The 18,842-nt window shown below is 45.5% G+C and overlaps 1 protein-coding gene and 1 long non-coding RNA gene across 7 annotated transcripts in view; one reads left to right on the plus strand and one right to left on the minus strand.

Annotated features, from left to right (window-relative positions):
* Positions 1-532: 532 nt before the first annotated feature.
* The window catches only part of TMEM272 (transmembrane protein 272), a 19,915-nt gene continuing 1,605 nt past the window's right edge, over positions 533-18,842 (minus strand). Inside the window, exons 2-5 of one of the 2 annotated variants that reach the window (XM_035323549.1) lie at positions 16,398-16,478; positions 10,945-11,004; positions 4,540-4,622; positions 533-2,212 (exon numbers count right to left, since the gene is read on the minus strand). In XM_035323549.1, the coding sequence (XP_035179440.1) occupies positions 1,850-2,212; positions 4,540-4,622; positions 10,945-11,004; positions 16,398-16,455 (564 nt within the window). In that variant the 5' untranslated portion in view covers positions 16,456-16,478 and the 3' untranslated portion in view covers positions 533-1,849. Of the gene's footprint in view, positions 3,107-3,176; positions 4,072-4,539; positions 4,623-10,944; positions 11,005-16,397; positions 16,479-18,842 lie in introns of those variants that run through there. The other variant, XM_035323557.1, reaches the window with a different exon arrangement.
* LOC118165513 overlaps positions 7,255-18,842 on the plus strand; it is a 15,251-nt gene continuing 3,663 nt past the window's right edge. The window contains exons 1-4 of one of the 5 annotated variants that reach the window (XR_004750088.1): positions 8,326-11,695; positions 14,563-14,757; positions 18,247-18,364; positions 18,486-18,577. This is a non-coding gene — a long non-coding RNA (uncharacterized LOC118165513). Of the gene's footprint in view, positions 7,372-8,325; positions 11,696-14,562; positions 14,758-18,246; positions 18,578-18,842 lie in introns of those variants that run through there. The other 4 variants (XR_004750085.1, XR_004750084.1, XR_004750086.1 and 1 more) reach the window with 4 other exon arrangements.

An 18,842-nucleotide genomic window follows, 5' to 3' on the forward strand; every position in this document is an offset into this window, starting at 1 on the left:
CTTCTTGCAGCCCACAGCTAAAAGGAAGGGCTGCTGTTGGTCCTGTACCCCCAACACACAACCATGGTAGTGTTAGCGATCCCCATTCCTTGTATTTTTGGGCAGGGACAGCCTTGACTGTGACTCCTTCTGAGTGGCTGCTACAGGGCTGGGGAATGCTACCTGCTGCTTCCCTCTTGGCAGATTATTCTACCCTTTATCTTATCTTCTTTCTAAGATTAGCTTTCTGGAAATAATTCTTAAAGCCAGGATGTGAATTAAAATCTGTATGGACCAAATGCACCCTTACTTATCTTTACAATAGCCCCTGAGATAAACGTTCATGGCTGATGACAGGTGATGCCCACAGGTGTTGTACTGTTTGGCCTCAGTCCCAGGGTGGATGGTTGAGCAAAGCCTGTTCAGCTAGGGCATTTTGTTGTGCTTGAACAGATCTTGTCCTTCCACAGGTGTCCTATAACTCAGGTTTCTCTAAAACACAGGCTTGGGCTGTGTGGTTTTTAACAGAAAAGATACCCCAACAGACATCTGCTTCCTCTGTCTGGGGCCACCCTCGTGCTCGTGTAGAGGGGAGCCCCTCCGCTTTGACCGTATCAACAGAAATGCATAAGAGCAGAAGGAGGAAGAGCACTTTTACACTGCATTCACCAACACATAAAAAAAACAATCTACCAGGACCGGTTATGGGCTTGTTCCACTGCATGTCACAAAACAATGGTCTCTGTGCATGCTGGTGCTTTTAAAGCTGACACTGCTGTTGACTTAAAAGCTGTTTTCATTACATCTGCCAATTGAGTACAGATTTCCATAAGTACAGCACCACGGTGAACAAATCAAACGTACACTCACACCACAACCAGAGAACTGCTGTAGTAAGCACGTCCACCTGAACTTCTCACACCCCTGCCCATGTCCCATTATCATTTTTCTGTATTTAAAATGCCAACATAATGTCATCCATTTTTCTATGAACTTAATCACAATGGTTTGACGAGCATCTTTCTGTTGGTGTGGCACTGACAAATTACTGTTGTACAAAAAGTGGAGAAAGAGGAGTCTCCCCAGACTGGGGAACACTGAGCTAGTACTCGGTAGCTCAGTTTCTGGTTCCGCCAAAGACTTGCACTGTGGCCTTGGCTCGGTTTGGATGTACTGGGTATGTGTGGATATATTCAGACCACCTGTTTTAGCACCAAAGATAGATACAGATGCTTTCTAGCCCAGGTTCAGGAGAGACCTGAGCCATATTCAGGCTGCTCATGCTGCTATCACAGCTACTCTTTGGCTGGTCTAACAGTGGCCCACGAATCTTTCTGGTGGCCATCTAAGTTCCTGTCACAGTCCATGTGCCATGCAAGGCAGTCTGAATACAGCCCTTCATCTTTTGTGCCTCAGCCCCTCCATCTTTAATGCAGGGACAGGAACATACTTCAGCAAGGCTACAGAGGTGTTCAGATCTCAGGAAAGAGGACAGCACAGCTACGTTAACAGGCAAAGATGTACTATGCTGAAATGACAGAAGGGGACCTGGTTTTAGAGGAGCTTGTCATCTGCAAGGGCTTACTGCAGAACTTGACGCTGCCAATAGAAAATCCAAGAGTTAAAAAAGAGATGTAGAAGTTAGCAAGAGTGCACCCTGGCATCTGTAGCAGCAATTTTACATCAAATATGCTGTATTCCAGCTCAGCTATTTCCAGATGGCACTGGAAGGTATTTTACAATTTCCTCTTGCAGTTGACTGCTAACATACATATCTATAGTACAACAAAGATACACACAAGGGTGAATTATTGCCTTTTCTTCATTGTACACCCTTTCCCAAACATCTGGAGCTTAATTTCTCTGGCATTTAGTCTTCCTCAGAAGAGTATCTTTGCCTGGAAAAACAGTATATGCAGCAGCTACAAAAGATAAGGAGAAAGAGAACGGTATGGCTAATGATGAGAACACCAACAGCAAAAATGTACAGGGTTTTGTCACAGTAATCCTGAGGCTGGTGGAACGGTGGGATGAAATTTGGCAGGTACACGGAGAAAACCCAGTAGTTCCCAAGAATGAACCAGAGGAAGAGGAAGAGGCTGAGGGTTAGATGGATGTAGTATTTGTGAGCGTTCTGCCTCCAGGGATATTCATCGTCATCATCATCATCAATCACAACAGACTTGGAAAGCAGCTGCCTCATCCTGGTTGAGTCATACAGCAGAAGGGTGACCTGGAGACATTGGGGGAGAAAAGGCAATAAGTAAATTGGCTGGGGAAAGTCTGAATACCTTCTGACCACTGCCAGCTTTTCAGGCAAATTAAAACTGACCATGGGAAAACGACGTAAGAGAAATCAGAGCAGCCACAAATGGGGCAGATTCTGTTGGAAAATAGTAAGTTCTTCCATACAGTGAGAATTAGGGCAGACATTGGAAAAAACTTAGCAGTGGTGAGGATAGAAAGGCATGGGAACAGATTATGTGGGGAAAGGGCAGCTGCTACCTCACTGGAGATTTTTAAGAACAGATTAGAGTAACTGCTAAATTTGTTGAGGAGAGTAGTTCCTGCCTTGTAGTGGGTGGATTTGTGTCTCCTAGCTCCATTTACCATTGCCATATAGGTGAATCAGGTGGGCATCCTGGGAACAGGATTCTCTTGCTCTTCCCTGTAAAACTGACTGCTCCATGCAGCTCTTTAGCTCTGAGGTGAGCTCAGGACATAGGCAGATGCCTGTGCTCAAGCCTCATCGTTCTCAGTGATGGAAACAGGGTTAACTGGCAGATGAGCTTCAGTTTGAAGGAAGTCAGAAGGCCCTCCCAGCTGGATTTATAGATCTCAGCTGTATCCAACGAATTGTGGAAAAGTGCATTTAAATCTTACATACACTGCCTTGCCAAGCTGCGATTGAAGCAAGTTCTGACTTTTGCTCACGTTGTTAATAACTGCAGAATATCTGCTTATGGAGCGCCACGACATGAATTCAGCAGGGGTCTCCAAACACTGTAGGATGGCTCAATTGCCTTGGTGAACACCCACAGGTTACCACTGCCTTTAAAAGACTGGAGGTCCTAAAGAAACAGATGAGAAACCTACTGACCTGTCCAGATCCTTACAACCAGAATGACTTGTCATTAAATTATGTCCATCACGGGACAGCGTTATTTCAAGACCTCATCCTACAACCATTTGCTGACCTTTTACAGCTCTGATTTCAAGCTAGCCAAATGTACTGCTCAGGTACAGCTCCCATAAGCCAGTACCAGTCAGTGCAGAGTTTAACAGGGTAGAATTTAGGCAGTGGAATTTAGCTGGAGATGAAGCGCTATGAGATGACGTGAGTTAGACAAATCAAATTCTGACCAGATATATTGCCAGCCTGCAAAATATGCAGTCCGGCCGTCAGCTGAAACCAAATTCAAGCCATTACTTGATGTCAGCAGGAATATTAACCGACCCACTTATTTTGGTTGAGAAAAACTGGATTCAAATCAGCAATAGCTAGGAAATAGTCAACATTTTTGATGAATGCTTCAATTCATTAGCCTGAAAATTTCCTTTCAGCTCGGATCTAATCTTTTCTAAACCATTATTAAATGAATCTTTGATTATACAGACAGGCCCAATGCCGTGATTGAATGACTAAGCATTTGCCAGGAGAACTCATAGCATAGCAAATTCATATGGCAAGATTAAGCACTTTCTTTGTTCTCCATTTACTTATTTACTGACCAAAGGTCCTCAGAGTGATGATTCATTTCCCAGTGATGTACTACAGTTTGGTTACCACTGCGAAAAGAGCGCAGAGGATGCGGAGACCTACAGGGGAATATTCTTTCCCTCTTCTTTCAATCCTGGCACAGAAAAGGAGCTAGCAATGTTATCAAAGGGGCATGTCACAGTGGGGCCATCCTTTGCCCTGGAGTTTATGCAGAGCTAAAGCTTTGTTATAGTGCCCAGGGTGTGACTGATATGGGGGTACCTGGACTTGTCAAGCTGCCAGGCTCTGGCTCAGCAAAGATGTAAGTGAGCACAGTCCACTAGAAAATGGGTAGCTGTGGTTAGAAAATACTGTGCCTAGATTAATAAACCCTGCTGGGAGGCAAGGATACAGTTATTCTGGGAGGAAGCTGTGCTACTGCACATTGCTTCTAGCCAGGCCGAAGTGTGAGTAAGTTGAACTTGGGAAGCACGATGTGCAAACACCCGTGAAAGTGCAGGAGAAAGGTCTGGCAGGCATGGAGGGCTGCTCGAGGAAATAGGACCCCATTTGCCACAGCCAGCTACATTCTGTAGGCATTTCCACCGGCAGGGATGGGAGCACAGATGCTGTGATGTACGAGAAATTCACACCACACTGTGTGGGACAATGCTGAAGAAAACTCATTAGCATCTCACTTGACTGATGGGAGCTTTAAGTGCTGGAACAAGCACGGTTCAATCCAGATAGCTGCCTTCAGTGCTGCGTGCACGTAGCTGTCTGGAGCCATCATTATGTCTTAACTAGCAAGTCAAAGTCTAGTCACACAAGATATTTTTCACACATACGAGGCACATTACCTTTAAGCTGCCAATCACGCCACCCACCAGCAGATATAATGGAATTAGTGGCTGAACTGGGCAGTCTTCCAAAAACTTCATTCCTGAACGGCAAAAATTAATAGCGTTTGTTATCTCGAGTGATCAAATAGTGCAACGAACTATACAGTGGAAATTAAAGGTGCTGCAAGAGAAGTGCAGTTCTTAGACCTGAGACACACCCGGCACCTATTGAAATGGGGGCTGAATTAAATGGGGTTTGCCTCTCCCACTGCAGGACTAAGGGCCATGAGCAAGCAAAAGGCAGGAGGAGAGCAAAGGGAACAACAACACTGACTTCCAGCATTACTAATCTGAGCCAGGTACGCTGCTCGTTAGCATCAGCCACCACATTTCTGTTGAGTGAACAGTTGACTGAGCTGGGTCAGGAAATTTTCATCAGAAGTAGAAAATTGAAAATTAAAACAATTTGTGAAAAAAGGAATTCTGATAAGCTTCTCCCAGGTCTTTCTTGCTCATTAGTTCCATGCGTGCAGCATGTTCCCGAGTCAGGTGCCTCAAAGCTTGGGAGCCAGCACCCGTGGGAGCTCCTGGAGCCATTTTAGCCTCCCATACAGCTCATGGGGAACCGAGAAGCTCAAGTTTCCAAGCTGTTTGGGTTGCTGGAGGCTAAAAGCACTGGTTGTTATGGAGCCAGGGATCCTGGCAACCCTCAAATCTACTGCTAGAAAGTTGAGTAGGATTTAGGGAAGGGAATATATGGCAGTACAAGGATGATGTTGGCATTAGACACTGAAGCTTGTGATACAGGTCTGTGGCAGTGAGACTCATCTGTCCAAATTTAGATGTCTGCAATGCAGGCATCTATATCTGAACTAGTTTCCTAGACTCTCTTTATAGTCAATAGGGAGAAATAGACACTTCTAAAATTCAATTCCTCTCGTCCTAAGATAGGCATTTAAAATAGGTCAGATGAATTGTGCCCTGAAAGTGCCTCTTTCTCTCTATAACTATACAAGGAATCTAGACAGCCAGCTGTAAATACACAAAGTTAGCAGAGATGAATAATTTGCCCAAATCTCCTACCCACTGGCATCTTTAGTCAATTTTAAACTGTTCATTACACTATAATTTTATTGTCATCGATCCCATATTTCAGGGCTTCTGCTGATCAGTTGCAGAGGCCAGAAGAGATTTTCTGTTTTCTTCTGGGTGTATAACTTGTGTTCTAGGAGCATTTTTGACTTTCCTCTCTACAATTGGGGTTATCTAGATGCAGGATACTGAAAGCAGTATGCTGGTCTTAGTGCTAAATGTCTCAGAATATCTTGCCTCCTTGTTCAGAACTACACCGAAAAGAAGGCTTAGGATAAGGAAAGAGGTACCAGTGTTTTCTGTTTTTGTTTGTTTTTCCTACTTCTGTAGCTGTGGCCCTTTTCAACTTTTCAATTTGCCCACCAAATCCACTCCCATTGCTGGTCCAGAATATTGCTGATGCACTGAACCTCTCCCACACATCCTCCATAGCATAATATAGGTGTCCTGCATTGTGGTCGCTTGCTAATCTTAGGTTAGTCATAGGACGCAGTGATCTGCCGTGTCTGTGGGCTGCAGAGTCCAGTGGATTCTTCTAGACTAAATATTTATTGCCAGGATTCTTGAAATTGAAAAGGGCTGGACTTGAATGGACTTGGACTCTCTCCCTTTTTGTCTGCTCTTCTCAAAGCTGCAATTTTTTGTCCATTTTGCCGCTATTTAACACCAAGGCCTGCTCAGACTTCCAAATGTAAAGAGGTGGGCAGCAGGGACATCACTGAAAATCATATCTTTTTCAGAAAGCAGCTGCCAGCGTTTCCAGAGTCCTTGGCCCTGTAATAGCCTGCCTCAGAAGCAGCTGGCCAGGGAACTCTGGGAATATCTCTCAGTTTAGGAACCTAGGCAATTGCTATTTCTAGTGTATTATTGAGATTTTGATTTGAGGAAAAAAAAAAAAAAAAAAGGGAAGAAAGAAATCAAGAAAACATGCCAATATTTTTCATGGAGCTAAGATTCTGTTTCCCAGACCAATCTGTTATGGGGCCCTTTCATAAATGTAGCATGACAGCAGTCAGTTTTGGGAACCATTTGAATTACAGGCAGTGGTACTCTGGTTTTGGGGAGAATATTCCAGGCAGATATGACAGGAAAAGAGGAGTGAAAGGAAGTAATGCAGTTACAACTTCAGAAACACAGCACTGTGGGTGAATAGGAAATACAGACCTAGTGTTGGCAGATGGGCAGTGCTGCATGTGACAGTGAAATCTAGGTGCACACGTCTTGTGCCAACCACTTCACATACAGCATATGCGTGATTTATTTGGGAACACCAGAATGAGCAGGAGCTTGTTTTGGCTCTTAATGATGGGGTAGATGGACCCTGAGAGATCAAAGCTCTGCTTTGAGTTGAGTGCTCCTGCAGCTTGCCCTGGCAAAGAGCATTGGCCTCATTTTAATTTCTTTACTCTTCTCAGGCAGCTGAAAATGGCTGAAACGTACCTCGTAGCAAAGGAGGGCGGCTTAGTGGCACTGAGGGACGTGGTTTAGTGATGGCACTGAGTAGGTCAAGTTGATGGTTTGACTTGATGGCCTTGAAGGTCTTTTCCAACCCAAATGATTCTATGAGTCTCAAGTAAGATCAATCTGATGTCTGCTGCCTGCTCCCCACCTTTTCCCCGAACAGCACACAAGAACAGGCCATTTTTGCTTGTTCCTAGAGGACATTCGCAGCCACCATCACATGGCCCAGCTCTCTGACAGGTCCTGGACTGGGGGCCTTACCCGAGGATCTAAGTGCTGCAGCGGATTTATTGCAAAGTGAGTACTCTGGGCACCATTATATCAGAAAACTTATCAGCAATTCAGAGGAAACTCACAGAATCGGTAAGCGGCTGAAGGAATGAAATGCAAGGAAAGGTTATGTTAAAAACAGCCATTAAACAACAAGACTGGCTAAACACAGTACAGAGTATCAGAGCAGTCTTCAGACAACTATTGGGAGCACTTGAGGATTGAGGAATTATTTAATTTGGTATAGACATGAGCGCAAGGAGTAGTACTGTGTTAAATTTGAACAGGGGAAAACTTAGACTGGCTACTGAGACAATGATGTCATCAGCCTTCAGATGTGATTTAGCTACCCCTGGGGAACCCTGCACATAAGGGCAGCCGGGACAACGCACAAGAATGTGTTATTGGGAGCAATCTTTCACTGTCTGGAAAACTAGAAAAAATCTCCAAAAAGAAAAGTCCAGGAGGTCCTTCCATCGCTCTCATTATTTTTGGAGTGTTTAGTGAAAAATGTGTCTTCCCTACCAGTAAAAGCTAGAAATTTGCTAAACAGTCGGTGGCTTAAATGATGTCACAAGTCTGGAGCTTGTAAAATTTTGACTCCTTTTCATGTATCATGACTTATACTGTGACTTACAGTACTACCAAAATTTTAAAATGTATGTTGTTCATGTATAATTATTACTAGGGCTACCAGTTATTCATCTCTGTGCTTTAACTAATATTATTATAATTTGTTAACATCTGAAAATATCTCTGTTTTCCTCTGCAGAAAGCAAGAGCCAAAATGACTGGTGATGCATCAGCAAGTTATTCTCTGAGATCATGGTAACAAACTGTTATAAAAAAATCAGAGGCTTTTGCTCAGATAATAAAGATCTGCATTTTCCTTGACATTTAATTTTCCTAAAAATGCCTTTGCAGATATGTAGCTGCTGGAAACCAATATCCTCTGACAACACTATATTACGGTGACATTATCTCTTAATTTCAGTAAATTGTGAAAAAAAGGGATCTGTATCTGATGGAGGAGATGCCCACAGCTCCAGGCTAATGTCTTACTTTACGCTTTCCAGTTCTTTCTGATCTTAAAGATATAATGAAATATTCCTAAGAAATGATATTTAAAAGTGGTCAGATTCCAGCCGTGTATTCATTTCCAGAAGGCTAGCTGTCAACATGCATGCAAGCTGTACAGCACTTGAAATTTTACCTTCCCACCCCTATTCCACAGCTCGGGCATATTCAGCCTAGGGAAAAGCTAAAGCTAAAATCCTCTTATGGGACAAATAGCAATTTAAAGTCATGGATAAGCAGAAGAGCCTATGTGTTGAGATGTAACAGTTCAGCCCGTCTCCCTAGTTCCTAATTGCTTCATAATCCCTAATTAGAACTCCCTAATTCTTAATTAGGACTCCCAGATCAGAGTCCTGCCACAGTCGTCACTGGTACTCAGAAGGCCCCAGCTAAAGGAAGCAGTGCCAGCTTTTAGCTGAACACATTTTTACAGTTCTGGCCAAATTCTAGATGCCTGCAGTGAGGCTGGTTGTCCAGCTCCCTTGAAAGCCATCTCATCCCACTGCAGACATCTAAAGGAGGCTGTGGGACTTTGGCTGCCCGAAATGCCCATCTCTCTTAACTGGCTGCAGGGGAAACAGGCAGCACTGAGCTTGGCTACAGATGTGTGCAGTCCAGAGCTAGGTGGGATGCATCCTGCCCACAGCATCTGCATGTAGAGCTCGTTTGCGCCATGCCGTCATTAACAGCGAGGCAGAAGGTGGACAGGTTCTCAAGGACACCGAGCTGGAATGGTTGTTAGGGCTCCTGAGGACAAGACTTACAATTTAAAGTGATCTGGATACTCTGGAAAAAGACATCCAAAATCTGTGAGATGGCACCTGATAAAGTCAAGCACTACGTCCAGGAGAGAAAACTTAAATGTAAGTAAAAAAAAAAAAAGAAAAAGAGAGAAAAATGTCTGATAGGGAGCAGCACTGCCAAAAAACATCTGGGCTTGCAATGCACCACAAACTAAATCAGAGCCCATGAATTGGTATGGAGAGCATCCTTCATTCTGAGGTGCATTTACAGGAATCCCCACACGTTAAACAGAGGGGGTAACTATCCTGTGCCGCTCGTTCCTCAGGTCTCAGCTGAGTCTTGTGTTCTGTCATTTCTTTTTTTTAAGGGGAAAAAAACAAGTTACTTTGGCCAGAGGCCAAAGGAGGGAGGCAAAAGAGCAAACGAGCTCCAGAAAAACGTGACCTATGAGGTCAGGCTGAAAGAATTGGGTTTTTGAGATCTCTGGGGCAAAGGGAGATGGAGTGAGGTTGTAACAGGAACCTTCAAATACTTCAAAGCTTCTCATGGGTAGGACAGCGATCAATCTACCTTTGTGATCCCGGGGCGTAGGACAGGCTGTAATCTGTTTTGTTTGCCATGGGGGAGATTTAGATTGGATAGGGGGGGAAATATTTTGTCTGTGAGAGCAATAAAATGCTGAAATAATCTCCCTGGGAAGCTCTGGAATTTCCTTCAGTAAGGACAAGTCCGACGTCTGCTGGGGTGCCCTGAGCCTGTCTGAAAGAGGAGGGGGCTGCTGCCTCCACCAACATGTCTCAGGGGTGGGTCACAGCCCCCGGGGAGGAGGTGGAAGGCCCAAGGGAAGCAATGAAGGGTTAGAAAATGCATTATTTCAAAATCTGTATTGATGATAAGGAGGAACTGATGCTTAGGGAAGGAAAGAGCCTCATACAGTTTAACAAATTATGCAAGTCAAAGTATTTCTCTTTCCTTTCTTAAATATTTGATCTTTAATGCTGCTTGCAAATCCAGCCTTCGGATGGTTATAAAGAGACAGATGAGCCAAAAAAACAGATCGCACTTTCAAAAAGGCAGAGAAATAGCAGACTAGATGATCTTTTCTTCCCTTCCAGCCCTATGCTTCTAGGATTTCTGCGGCGCAGTTAATACAGAAGGATCCTGATTAATGAAATCTTCTCGTGTCTCGGATGCTGAGCTTCCTCCCACAGACAGCTGAAACACCCACAGCCCTTTGCCAGGTGCTGGTAGCCTAAGCAGCAATTGAGCTGAAGTAAATACACCGGTATCAAAGTGAATTAAAATAGGTCTGAGGCTCAGAACATGTCAGCAACTTCATGGTGAAAGGAAATCGCAGAGTGGTTTAGGTTGGAGGGGGCCTCTGGAGGTCACCTGGTCCAACCCAATAATGGGAAGTGTTTCAGATGCCCCTGAAATAATCAACGAGCAGCCAGAAAATTCAGAGTTATGGGTAAATATAGAGAAACCGAAACCTTGTTAGATTCCAACATTTATCAGAAAGGCCTCCAAATGTCCTGACCCCTGCCCTGTGCTGAGGTGGCTCACACTGGAGATGTATTTCAGACAAACAGGATCAGCATTCAAGAACTGCTTGCTCCCCGCCATAGTGTGGGCTGTGCTTCTCTGTCTGAAGCTTAAATACCAACACACAGGTCTAACAGTTGGAAACTTTAAGGTTGCCTACTCATTTCTCCCACAAGATAACCCTCTCACAGTGTCAGGAAAATCGTTAGGAAATTGCTTTAATAGTCGACTTACCTGTAAAAGTCATGGACAATGGTAAGGCAAGGAAAGCAAGGAGCCCAAATATAAAGCATGCTGTGAAAAAAAAAATGAAAAAAGAAGGGAGTGTTATTGGGGCTGGTTGAAGTTTAAAGATCACAAGTCCTATCCAGTGCTTTATGGATGCTGTTTATCCATAAAGATGTGTAGCAAGAAAAGCAGTGCAGTGGGGGGAATGTCAGGTTTATTGTGCAGTGACCAAGAAGATGAGACCAGCAAGTGGTTTGTTGCCCTCCTGGAGCTCAAGCTTCCATCTTCTAACTAATACTTTTTAGTCCTTACATCAGTAATAAAAAAGGGAGAGACACAAAGTGTTTTTTTGCTGCTGCTTCCAGATGTCTCCTTGCAAAGGCAAGGACTCGGCCACTGCCCTTAGCCAGCATCAGCTCCCAGCACCGCCAGGTGACTTTCACTAACAAGTAACTTTGTGTGAGCTAAGCCATGGCAACTGATGAGCCGTAGCTGTTTGCTAAGCAAATAGCAGCTTTGATGCCATTACGCTCCGTTTTCCCTAACAGAGACAGTCCTTATTGCAGATGTGAAGAGTTTTTGACTGGTCTAACTCCCCGGAGCAGCTCAGTGCATGCAGCTCTGCTGCTAGGAGGGGGACTTGTCATGGGGATAGAGCAGCTCAGGCTTTGCGGAGGGATGCTCTTGGGGCTGCACATAAACCCTTCCCTTGAATAAGTGGATCTGAGGTGCTTAGTTACTCCTCAGAGAGCCGCTGGTGTTTCTGAGCCCTGGTACTTTCCCAGCACAGTCTGCTGCTGCAGTGGATGAGTGCTTACCTTTGCAGAAACCCAGAAATAATAGCGTCAATAACAGTGCGAGCAGCCTGTCTTTTACAAGAGCTGTCACCTCTGTGCCTAATCACGAGCACTTCGCAATATTAAAGTGAGCTGCTGCTCCAAAAAATGAGGAGGAAGCATAATGAGGAAATTCTGTGGCGAGCATCCCTGCAGAGCAGTTCTGTGCGTGGCTCGAGCTGCAAGTAGCTGCCCAAGGAGGCAAAAGAGCAGTACGTGGAGGTAGGCACAGATTGCACAGGGACTGAGGAAAAAAAGAGTAGGATGTCTCCTCGGAAGCTTATGAAAAAAAATCCAAGCTCATGCCCCAGAACTGCAGCCTCTGCAAAACAATTTGCTTCCTTCATGCCACGCAGGGGTGGGTTTGCAGCGCTGACACAGTACTGGCATCAGGGTGCCAGCATTGCCTCCATTTCACAGGAGGAGAAACTGAGGCAGAGGGGCACCGTCAAAATCCAGGTTCTCCACCTCACAGTGACTTTTCATGGGAACACACTGCTTGTGTTTTCTCAGCAGGGAACTCGGCAGGGAACTCGGAGCTCCTACTGCTGCCCTTGAGAGACATCTTTCTTTCTCAGAAGCATTTATTATCTCTGAATTGGTGGAGAATGAAGATCTTCTGAGCTGAAGAAAGCACTTCTGCTCCTTTGTGCCACCCCCTTCTCCTCTTGCTGTCGGCTGGTCTCACATACACATTGCCTCTCCCGTCTCAGAGCAGAAATCCCTCCTCTGCCTGAGCAGCTATCCTACACTTGACTAAGCTCCTTCAAGCACTGACAGCCTAGAGCCTCCCTTTTCACCAACCGTCCCATTTCATGCTAGGTCCTCTTGCTGTTACATTATCTGGGCTGTTATTTTCATAGCCGGGAGCAGTGTTACTGCCGCTGAGTCAGCCTCCAAACACACCCAAGCACATCTCCGCTCACAGCCCTGTAGCACCCAAAAGAAAGCAGCTGAGCTGGGCAGGAGTTGCATCGACTGCTTGGTGTTGCCCTAAGTCCTGTGATCATGGAATGGCATCACCCTTCTTTTTGAGGCTTCATCTCCTCCTCCTGTTTCCGCAGGGGCAAGTCGGAGGAGGCACCGTGACATTTCTTCATCGAGTGGTGCGTGACTTGCCCGGTCAGCGAGGAGGGATGCTACGGGGAGCTCTGTGAAAGGCTCGGCAGGACCCACATTTACGTGGGGCTGTGCATCTGGCTCACAGGTGGCTGGGTTTGTGTCTACCCAAAAGCTGGATTTTGGAGGAGAGAAATGGGAGGCAGGGACCACTCGCTACTGCTCGGGAGAAAAAGATAATGGTTCATTAATTCTCCTCCCAGAGCAGTCGCCAGGAATGTATTTACTCATTATCTCCCCATTCAGCTCCAGCCTCTTAGGTCTGGAATTGGAGGGGCAGATGCATAGTCTGGGAAGGCTTCCAGCTCCGTGTTCAACAAAGTGAGACGCAATTGACTGCACAACTGGCAGGGCTCTGCACCGCTCTGAATGCTGCTAGCAGCACTAAAAAGCATTTTCCCCAAAATGTGTGTGTGTAGGGGCGTTTCACAAACGCTCCTCAGGCAGGAGATGCGCTCTGCCTGGATTTGCCTGGGTTGTGCTGCCCCAGTCTGGTCTGAAGACAAATTGCTCAGGAAAATGATATTTGCCGCAAGGTAGCGAGGGCAGCCCAGTTCTGCAGGGAGGGAGCTGCTGTCTGTGTGGTTTCACACGTGGCTGGTGATGGTTGGGGGTATCACCGCTGGGCGGAGATGCCCCTGGACCTATTCTGAGAAAAAGTAGCAAGAAAAAAAATAAATAAATAAGGCTAGTAGTCTCAAAAAACACAAGAAGGTGAGGGAAATACTCCAAAGGCATGGCTCAGAAGAATATCTGCTCCGAGGAGCTGGTGTCAGGGCACCAGGCAGGAGGACCACTGACATGAACAAGGTCCTGCTTTGGGAGGCATCAGTGAGCCAGTCCCAATGTGTGATCACAGCAGAGAAAGAGGAGAGGAAATAGCTTTATATCTTGCACATTCCTTGAAATCTGTGGGTAGGAAAATCAGCAGGGTGGGTGCAGACTGCCTCCTGCCCAGCAGGACGTTTTACTGCCATAAATCCACTGTTCAGTGGAGCTTTCAACCTCCTGCCAAAGCTCCCCATGCTCTTCTACTGCAAGAAGTAAATGAACTTAAAATCACCGTCGACACCATGGCTGTGTCACGTTCTCTTCCGATCTGGAGTGATTTATGAGTATAAATCCTAACCTACCCTCTTCTTTGATGGCATGCTAATATGGCAGTAGGGCAGCCTACCCAGTAGAGTGTACGACAAGCTCTCTGACACCAAACACAGTAATAAATGAGGTGTTGGGTTCTTTAGCCATCACTCTCAAATGCTGTTTGTTCTATGGCCTGCCAGGTTTTTGCCATGAGTCTATGTCCTGATTAAAAAAAGGAATTCTTAATTATTTATTTTTACTGAGCTGCTACCAGCTTCCAACCAAATTTTGCATTTACCCCCAGGTTTGTCTTCACAGGCAAGCTGAGGAGCAGAAGCCTGGGTGTAAATTCACATTACTCCCTTCTGACACCCCACGGGGACTCTTCTCTGAAGGGGGCTGACTCACAGCAGTGCAGATGGCAGCAAATTCGGGTCTTGGGACCTGGGACGGATCATGCCTTGAGGAAGATGCATGTGGCAGTGTGGGTACAGCCTTGGAGATGACTGGAAATCAGCAGGAAGCTGGCAGCGTAACAGCGTGCAGGTATCTTCATCCCCATTTTATTCCTTCGTGGTATCTGCAGGAATCCCCTACAGTGCTGAGAGGGGCTTGGGAAGGGCTCCAGCCCCCGTGCAAAGCCACCACTGGAAGCAGAGAGGTGTGACAAAGCTGACTTGCAGACCAAATCCAGCCTCAGAGTCTGCAGTTGTTTGCTGCATGCCATCACCGTCTGCTTAGAAATGATTGTACTGCTGTGAAATGGCACCTTGGCACCCAGGTAAGCAATGCCAGCACCACGTCACCTAAAATTTAAGTTGCTGGGTCCAGCACTCACACCAGCAGTGCTGCTCTCACCTGCAGCGGTGTAGAAGGAGGTGCCGATAACCTGGGACCCTTCAAGCTGTTGGGGAGGGTGTATATGGGTTGTAGGTACTTTGGGGGTTAGCCATGCTGCAGAACAGCTTGTCTGATTTTTATGGCAGGTCTCTAGCTACTGAAGTAGAGCTATGTCACATTTTCAGTTCTCTGTTTGAACCCCTGTGATTAATTTCCAGATGTACTTTTTAAGCACAATACAGGCATTGCATAAAGAGCCATCAGTTTGCTTTGCAATAGACCCAGCATAGTGAATTAGCCCTTTTTTCCCCCTTTCGGTCAGTTAATTAAAACTGCCCTGGTGTTCTGAACTTAAATTGCTGTGCCAACAATGAAAAGAATTTAAATGATGCTGCACAAGTAGGTTGTCTCTTCAGAGCCGTTTAAATATCAGGAGACCATAGGTACAATACGGGGCTGTGCTGAAAGGCAATCTGAAAAATATACCCAGGATGATGAGAAAATGTGAAATTAAGCACCAGTGCACTTCAGAAGGGCTTGTGTTTTAATGAACAGGATATCAATTTGGGATGCACTGGCTGGTCCATAGCTAAAGCTGAGCTGATTTCAAACTTAAACGTAAAGAAAAACTAAAGATGATGGATTTCTTGGGATGGTATTTTCCTCATGCATGGGTGACCATGTGTATCCAGGAGGGTGCTCCTGATGTAAAGGAGCACAGATGAAATCAGAACTAATCCCATTCTTTCAAAAAACGTTCAGAAAGACCATTTGTTTTCTCAGCCATCCTTAAAATCCTAGTGGCAATATAATACCAGCAGGGAGCAATGACATTTTACTGGTAGGAACAAAAATCCAAGAGTACACTGTTTTAGCCTTTTTGCTCCATGCACCCTGGGTGCTCCTCCAGTGCCAGACCCAAGAACAGCCCCAGCTGCTTTCCTGAATTTTTCTCTTCCAGAGCCACTCACGCTAACATGCATTTGGGAGTCTTTGCTGACGCTGTTTTGTCTGAAGGACTGCAAGGCAGCGAAGAGCTATGAGGCTTAATCCCTGCTAAAAGTTCATTCTGAATTTGGAGAGCTGTTCAAGTGAAGCCAAGGCATTAGTACAAAAGACCCCGAGGTAACAGCTATGGGCTGACAAGTGCAGTTGTTTGTGTGGGTGAAGTATCCATTATGGAGAGTGGTGGAGTATATTAAGGAGTTTTCTTCCTCACATATTTGAGTGGAATTAGAAGTTGTTACTACCAAAATCTGAAAGCGAAAGGCACTTGTGATTCAGAGTAAAAAGGAGCTACAGTCAGTGGGAGTAAGTTGCTTTAAAATCCTTGCATTTTAACCTCCTGCTGAATCTACTCTAATCCAAATAATACAGCACAGGTAGGTGTTTTAGAGATATAACTACTACTGGGCTCTGTATCAGCATCTAAAATTGTCCAGAAAAGAGAACAGAATGTCAGAAAGAAAAGGAAACTTCAGGTGGGACTTGGTATTACCTTAATTTCATTATATATATCTATATATATTAGCTACAGGTCTGTTTAAATACAGAGGGAGGTTTCTCACAGAGCTGCCTTACCATTGCTGGCAATTTTGGATATGCACCGGTGACAAGCTTTCTCCAGGCCGGCCGGCATTGTGAAGCACCTTTTTTGGGTGTCTGTGGGGATACAGAAATGAATTCAGTTACGAAAATCATAAGCAGTGTCTTCACTGACTCAACATCTTAGCCCAGAGTGACTCACACACTTCAGCAGGCTTTCACTACCCCAAAAACCCACAGAGCCATCCCAAATCCAGACGGCAGCTGTCGAAGCATGTCATACCCAGAGTCAAACACTGACTGGGAGCTGCTTCCCTTCTCCTGCCACGCTGGCATCAGCCCATGCCTTCACAACCTCTTGCCTTTGGTTTTCAGTGCTGTAAAACCTTCTTCCCCATCGCTCCCTGCCTTGCCCCTTGCTTTTTGTCACCCTCTTCATATACAGTTTGTGCAGCGCTGGCTCCAGGTCGTTATGAAGAAGTAGAGGATAGACATGGAAAATGCCCATACCTGCCAAAGATTCTGCTACATGAGGTGGGGTTTACCAGAACCCTACTTTTGATTGGGGTTGAGGCAGCACAAAGTTTATTTGACTTTGTGAAAAAGCCCAGTGAAACAGGTACAGTTTGCTCCACGACACAAATCTCTGTGGAGATTATTTGGTGAGCAAAAGTGAATTCAGGGAAGAAAAGGAGGGGGGAGAGGGGGGCAAAAACAGTTTTAAGATCAAGGAAGGTTCTGAAGAGGAATGTGGAATAGAAACTGCAAACCCCAGGGAGCCCAGAACAAGATGCCTTTGATTAAGAAGTAGCTGGATTAGAAAGCAGCTCTTTGTGACGAAGAATTTTTATGAGGTGGTGCGAGGGATGAGCAACCAGCTAGGCATCCAAGGCCAGGGCATAAGACACCACTAGGCGGTTCAATAGCATCCAGTGTCCATGGGAGCGTTGATGGGAGTTCAGAAAGCTCACACACACACACACATGCACACGCTCCAAGCCTCCAGGACACCACAGGTCCATCGCCAGCACCAACTGCATGAATAGGTGAAGAGAAACAAAACTGGAGGTGCTCTGCAGTGCAGGAGAAATATTGACCAGAAAGGGGCGTGTGTGGTGATGGCACAGGAAAGAAGAGCCATCCCATATCACACCTCTTCTCCCTGTGGTCTGCAGGACCTACCAGACCAGAGGTCTTCTCCATCAAGCACAGGGGCCTGTGAGTTTCAGCAGCCCAGGCCCCTCTGCTACCATGGGGAATGGGTTGAGGCCTGCTCCTTGCTCATTGCCAGTACAGATTTTATTTTCCATCACATCAGGTGTAGCTGCTGTAATTAGCCTCCCAAATGTTAGTGGGCATCACTGTGGGTACTGAACAAATTCGGGGAGCACATATCCCTCGTCCAGGCCTTCCTCAGAAGAACAAGTCCTGGGCCTTTGGGCTACAAGTATTGGCGAATGTTTTGGGGAAGGACATCAGCTCTGTTGCATGCTCAGGGAAAACAAGGAGGAGAAAGGGAAAATGGTAGCTTTCACAGCCAAATTACACCTTAATTTTAAGCTTTAAAACATTTGGTGAAGATTTATTCTTGAAAGTGCACAAATAGACATTAATTTTAAGTATACTATTGGCTGCTGACATAAGTGCTCTAAATTATGCACAGAGATCAATAGTATTTGCCTTTATACATATCTTCATGTCTAGAATTACCTTTGTGGCAGTAAGTCTTACAGAAGCCCCATTAACAAGACCAATGCCACATTAAAAGCTGGTTGAACACCAAATGGTCATGAGCAGATCCGTGTCTGGATGGGAATGCTGTATTTCCATAACCAGAGGGTAAAACGTATGTTCTGTCTAAATTTGCTGTTACTTCACACTACAGGGGGAAAAAATGGTGAAGACAAGCCGAAGGAGGGCTCGGTGTGTGTGAGCATGTCCCCACCTAGTGATGGAGCCCCGAAATGACGGTGAGCCAGAGCTCTGGCATGCAGTTGTAACAGGTAAAACTGAGTAAAATCGTGGCGGCTACACAGAAAACTTGTTCACACAAGGGCACAATACACATAACCACTAGGAGATGGTATCGACTCATTCCTCAGACCCTGGGTTTGACTCCACCAGGACTGACAAATCCCTCGAAAAAGCCAGTGCTTGCTGGATAAATGCATTTTGCCCCTTCGCCCCAGCTCGTCAGTGAATCTGCAGGAGCTACTGTGAGCGTTAAAGTTAAATATTTTCCTGCTTGCCAGTGCACGAGGGTGCTAAAATGCAATTCAGCTGGCAGGCAGCTCAGGAACAGTTTTGCTGTTGCTGAGAACTATCCCTGCTAGAGCTGAAATGATGTTCAAAACTTGCCGTCTACAGACTTGTCAGATGTGCCCCCACATGGTACCCAGTCCCGCTTTGATGGAGAGTTGGAAAAGTCACATGCAAAGTGGAAAAGAAAAGAAAAAAAAAAAAAAAAAAAAAAAAAAAAAA

This window comes from Oxyura jamaicensis, chromosome 1 (assembly GCF_011077185.1).
Source record: "Oxyura jamaicensis isolate SHBP4307 breed ruddy duck chromosome 1, BPBGC_Ojam_1.0, whole genome shotgun sequence".
In the NCBI taxonomy this organism is placed as follows: domain Eukaryota; kingdom Metazoa; phylum Chordata; class Aves; order Anseriformes; family Anatidae; genus Oxyura; species Oxyura jamaicensis.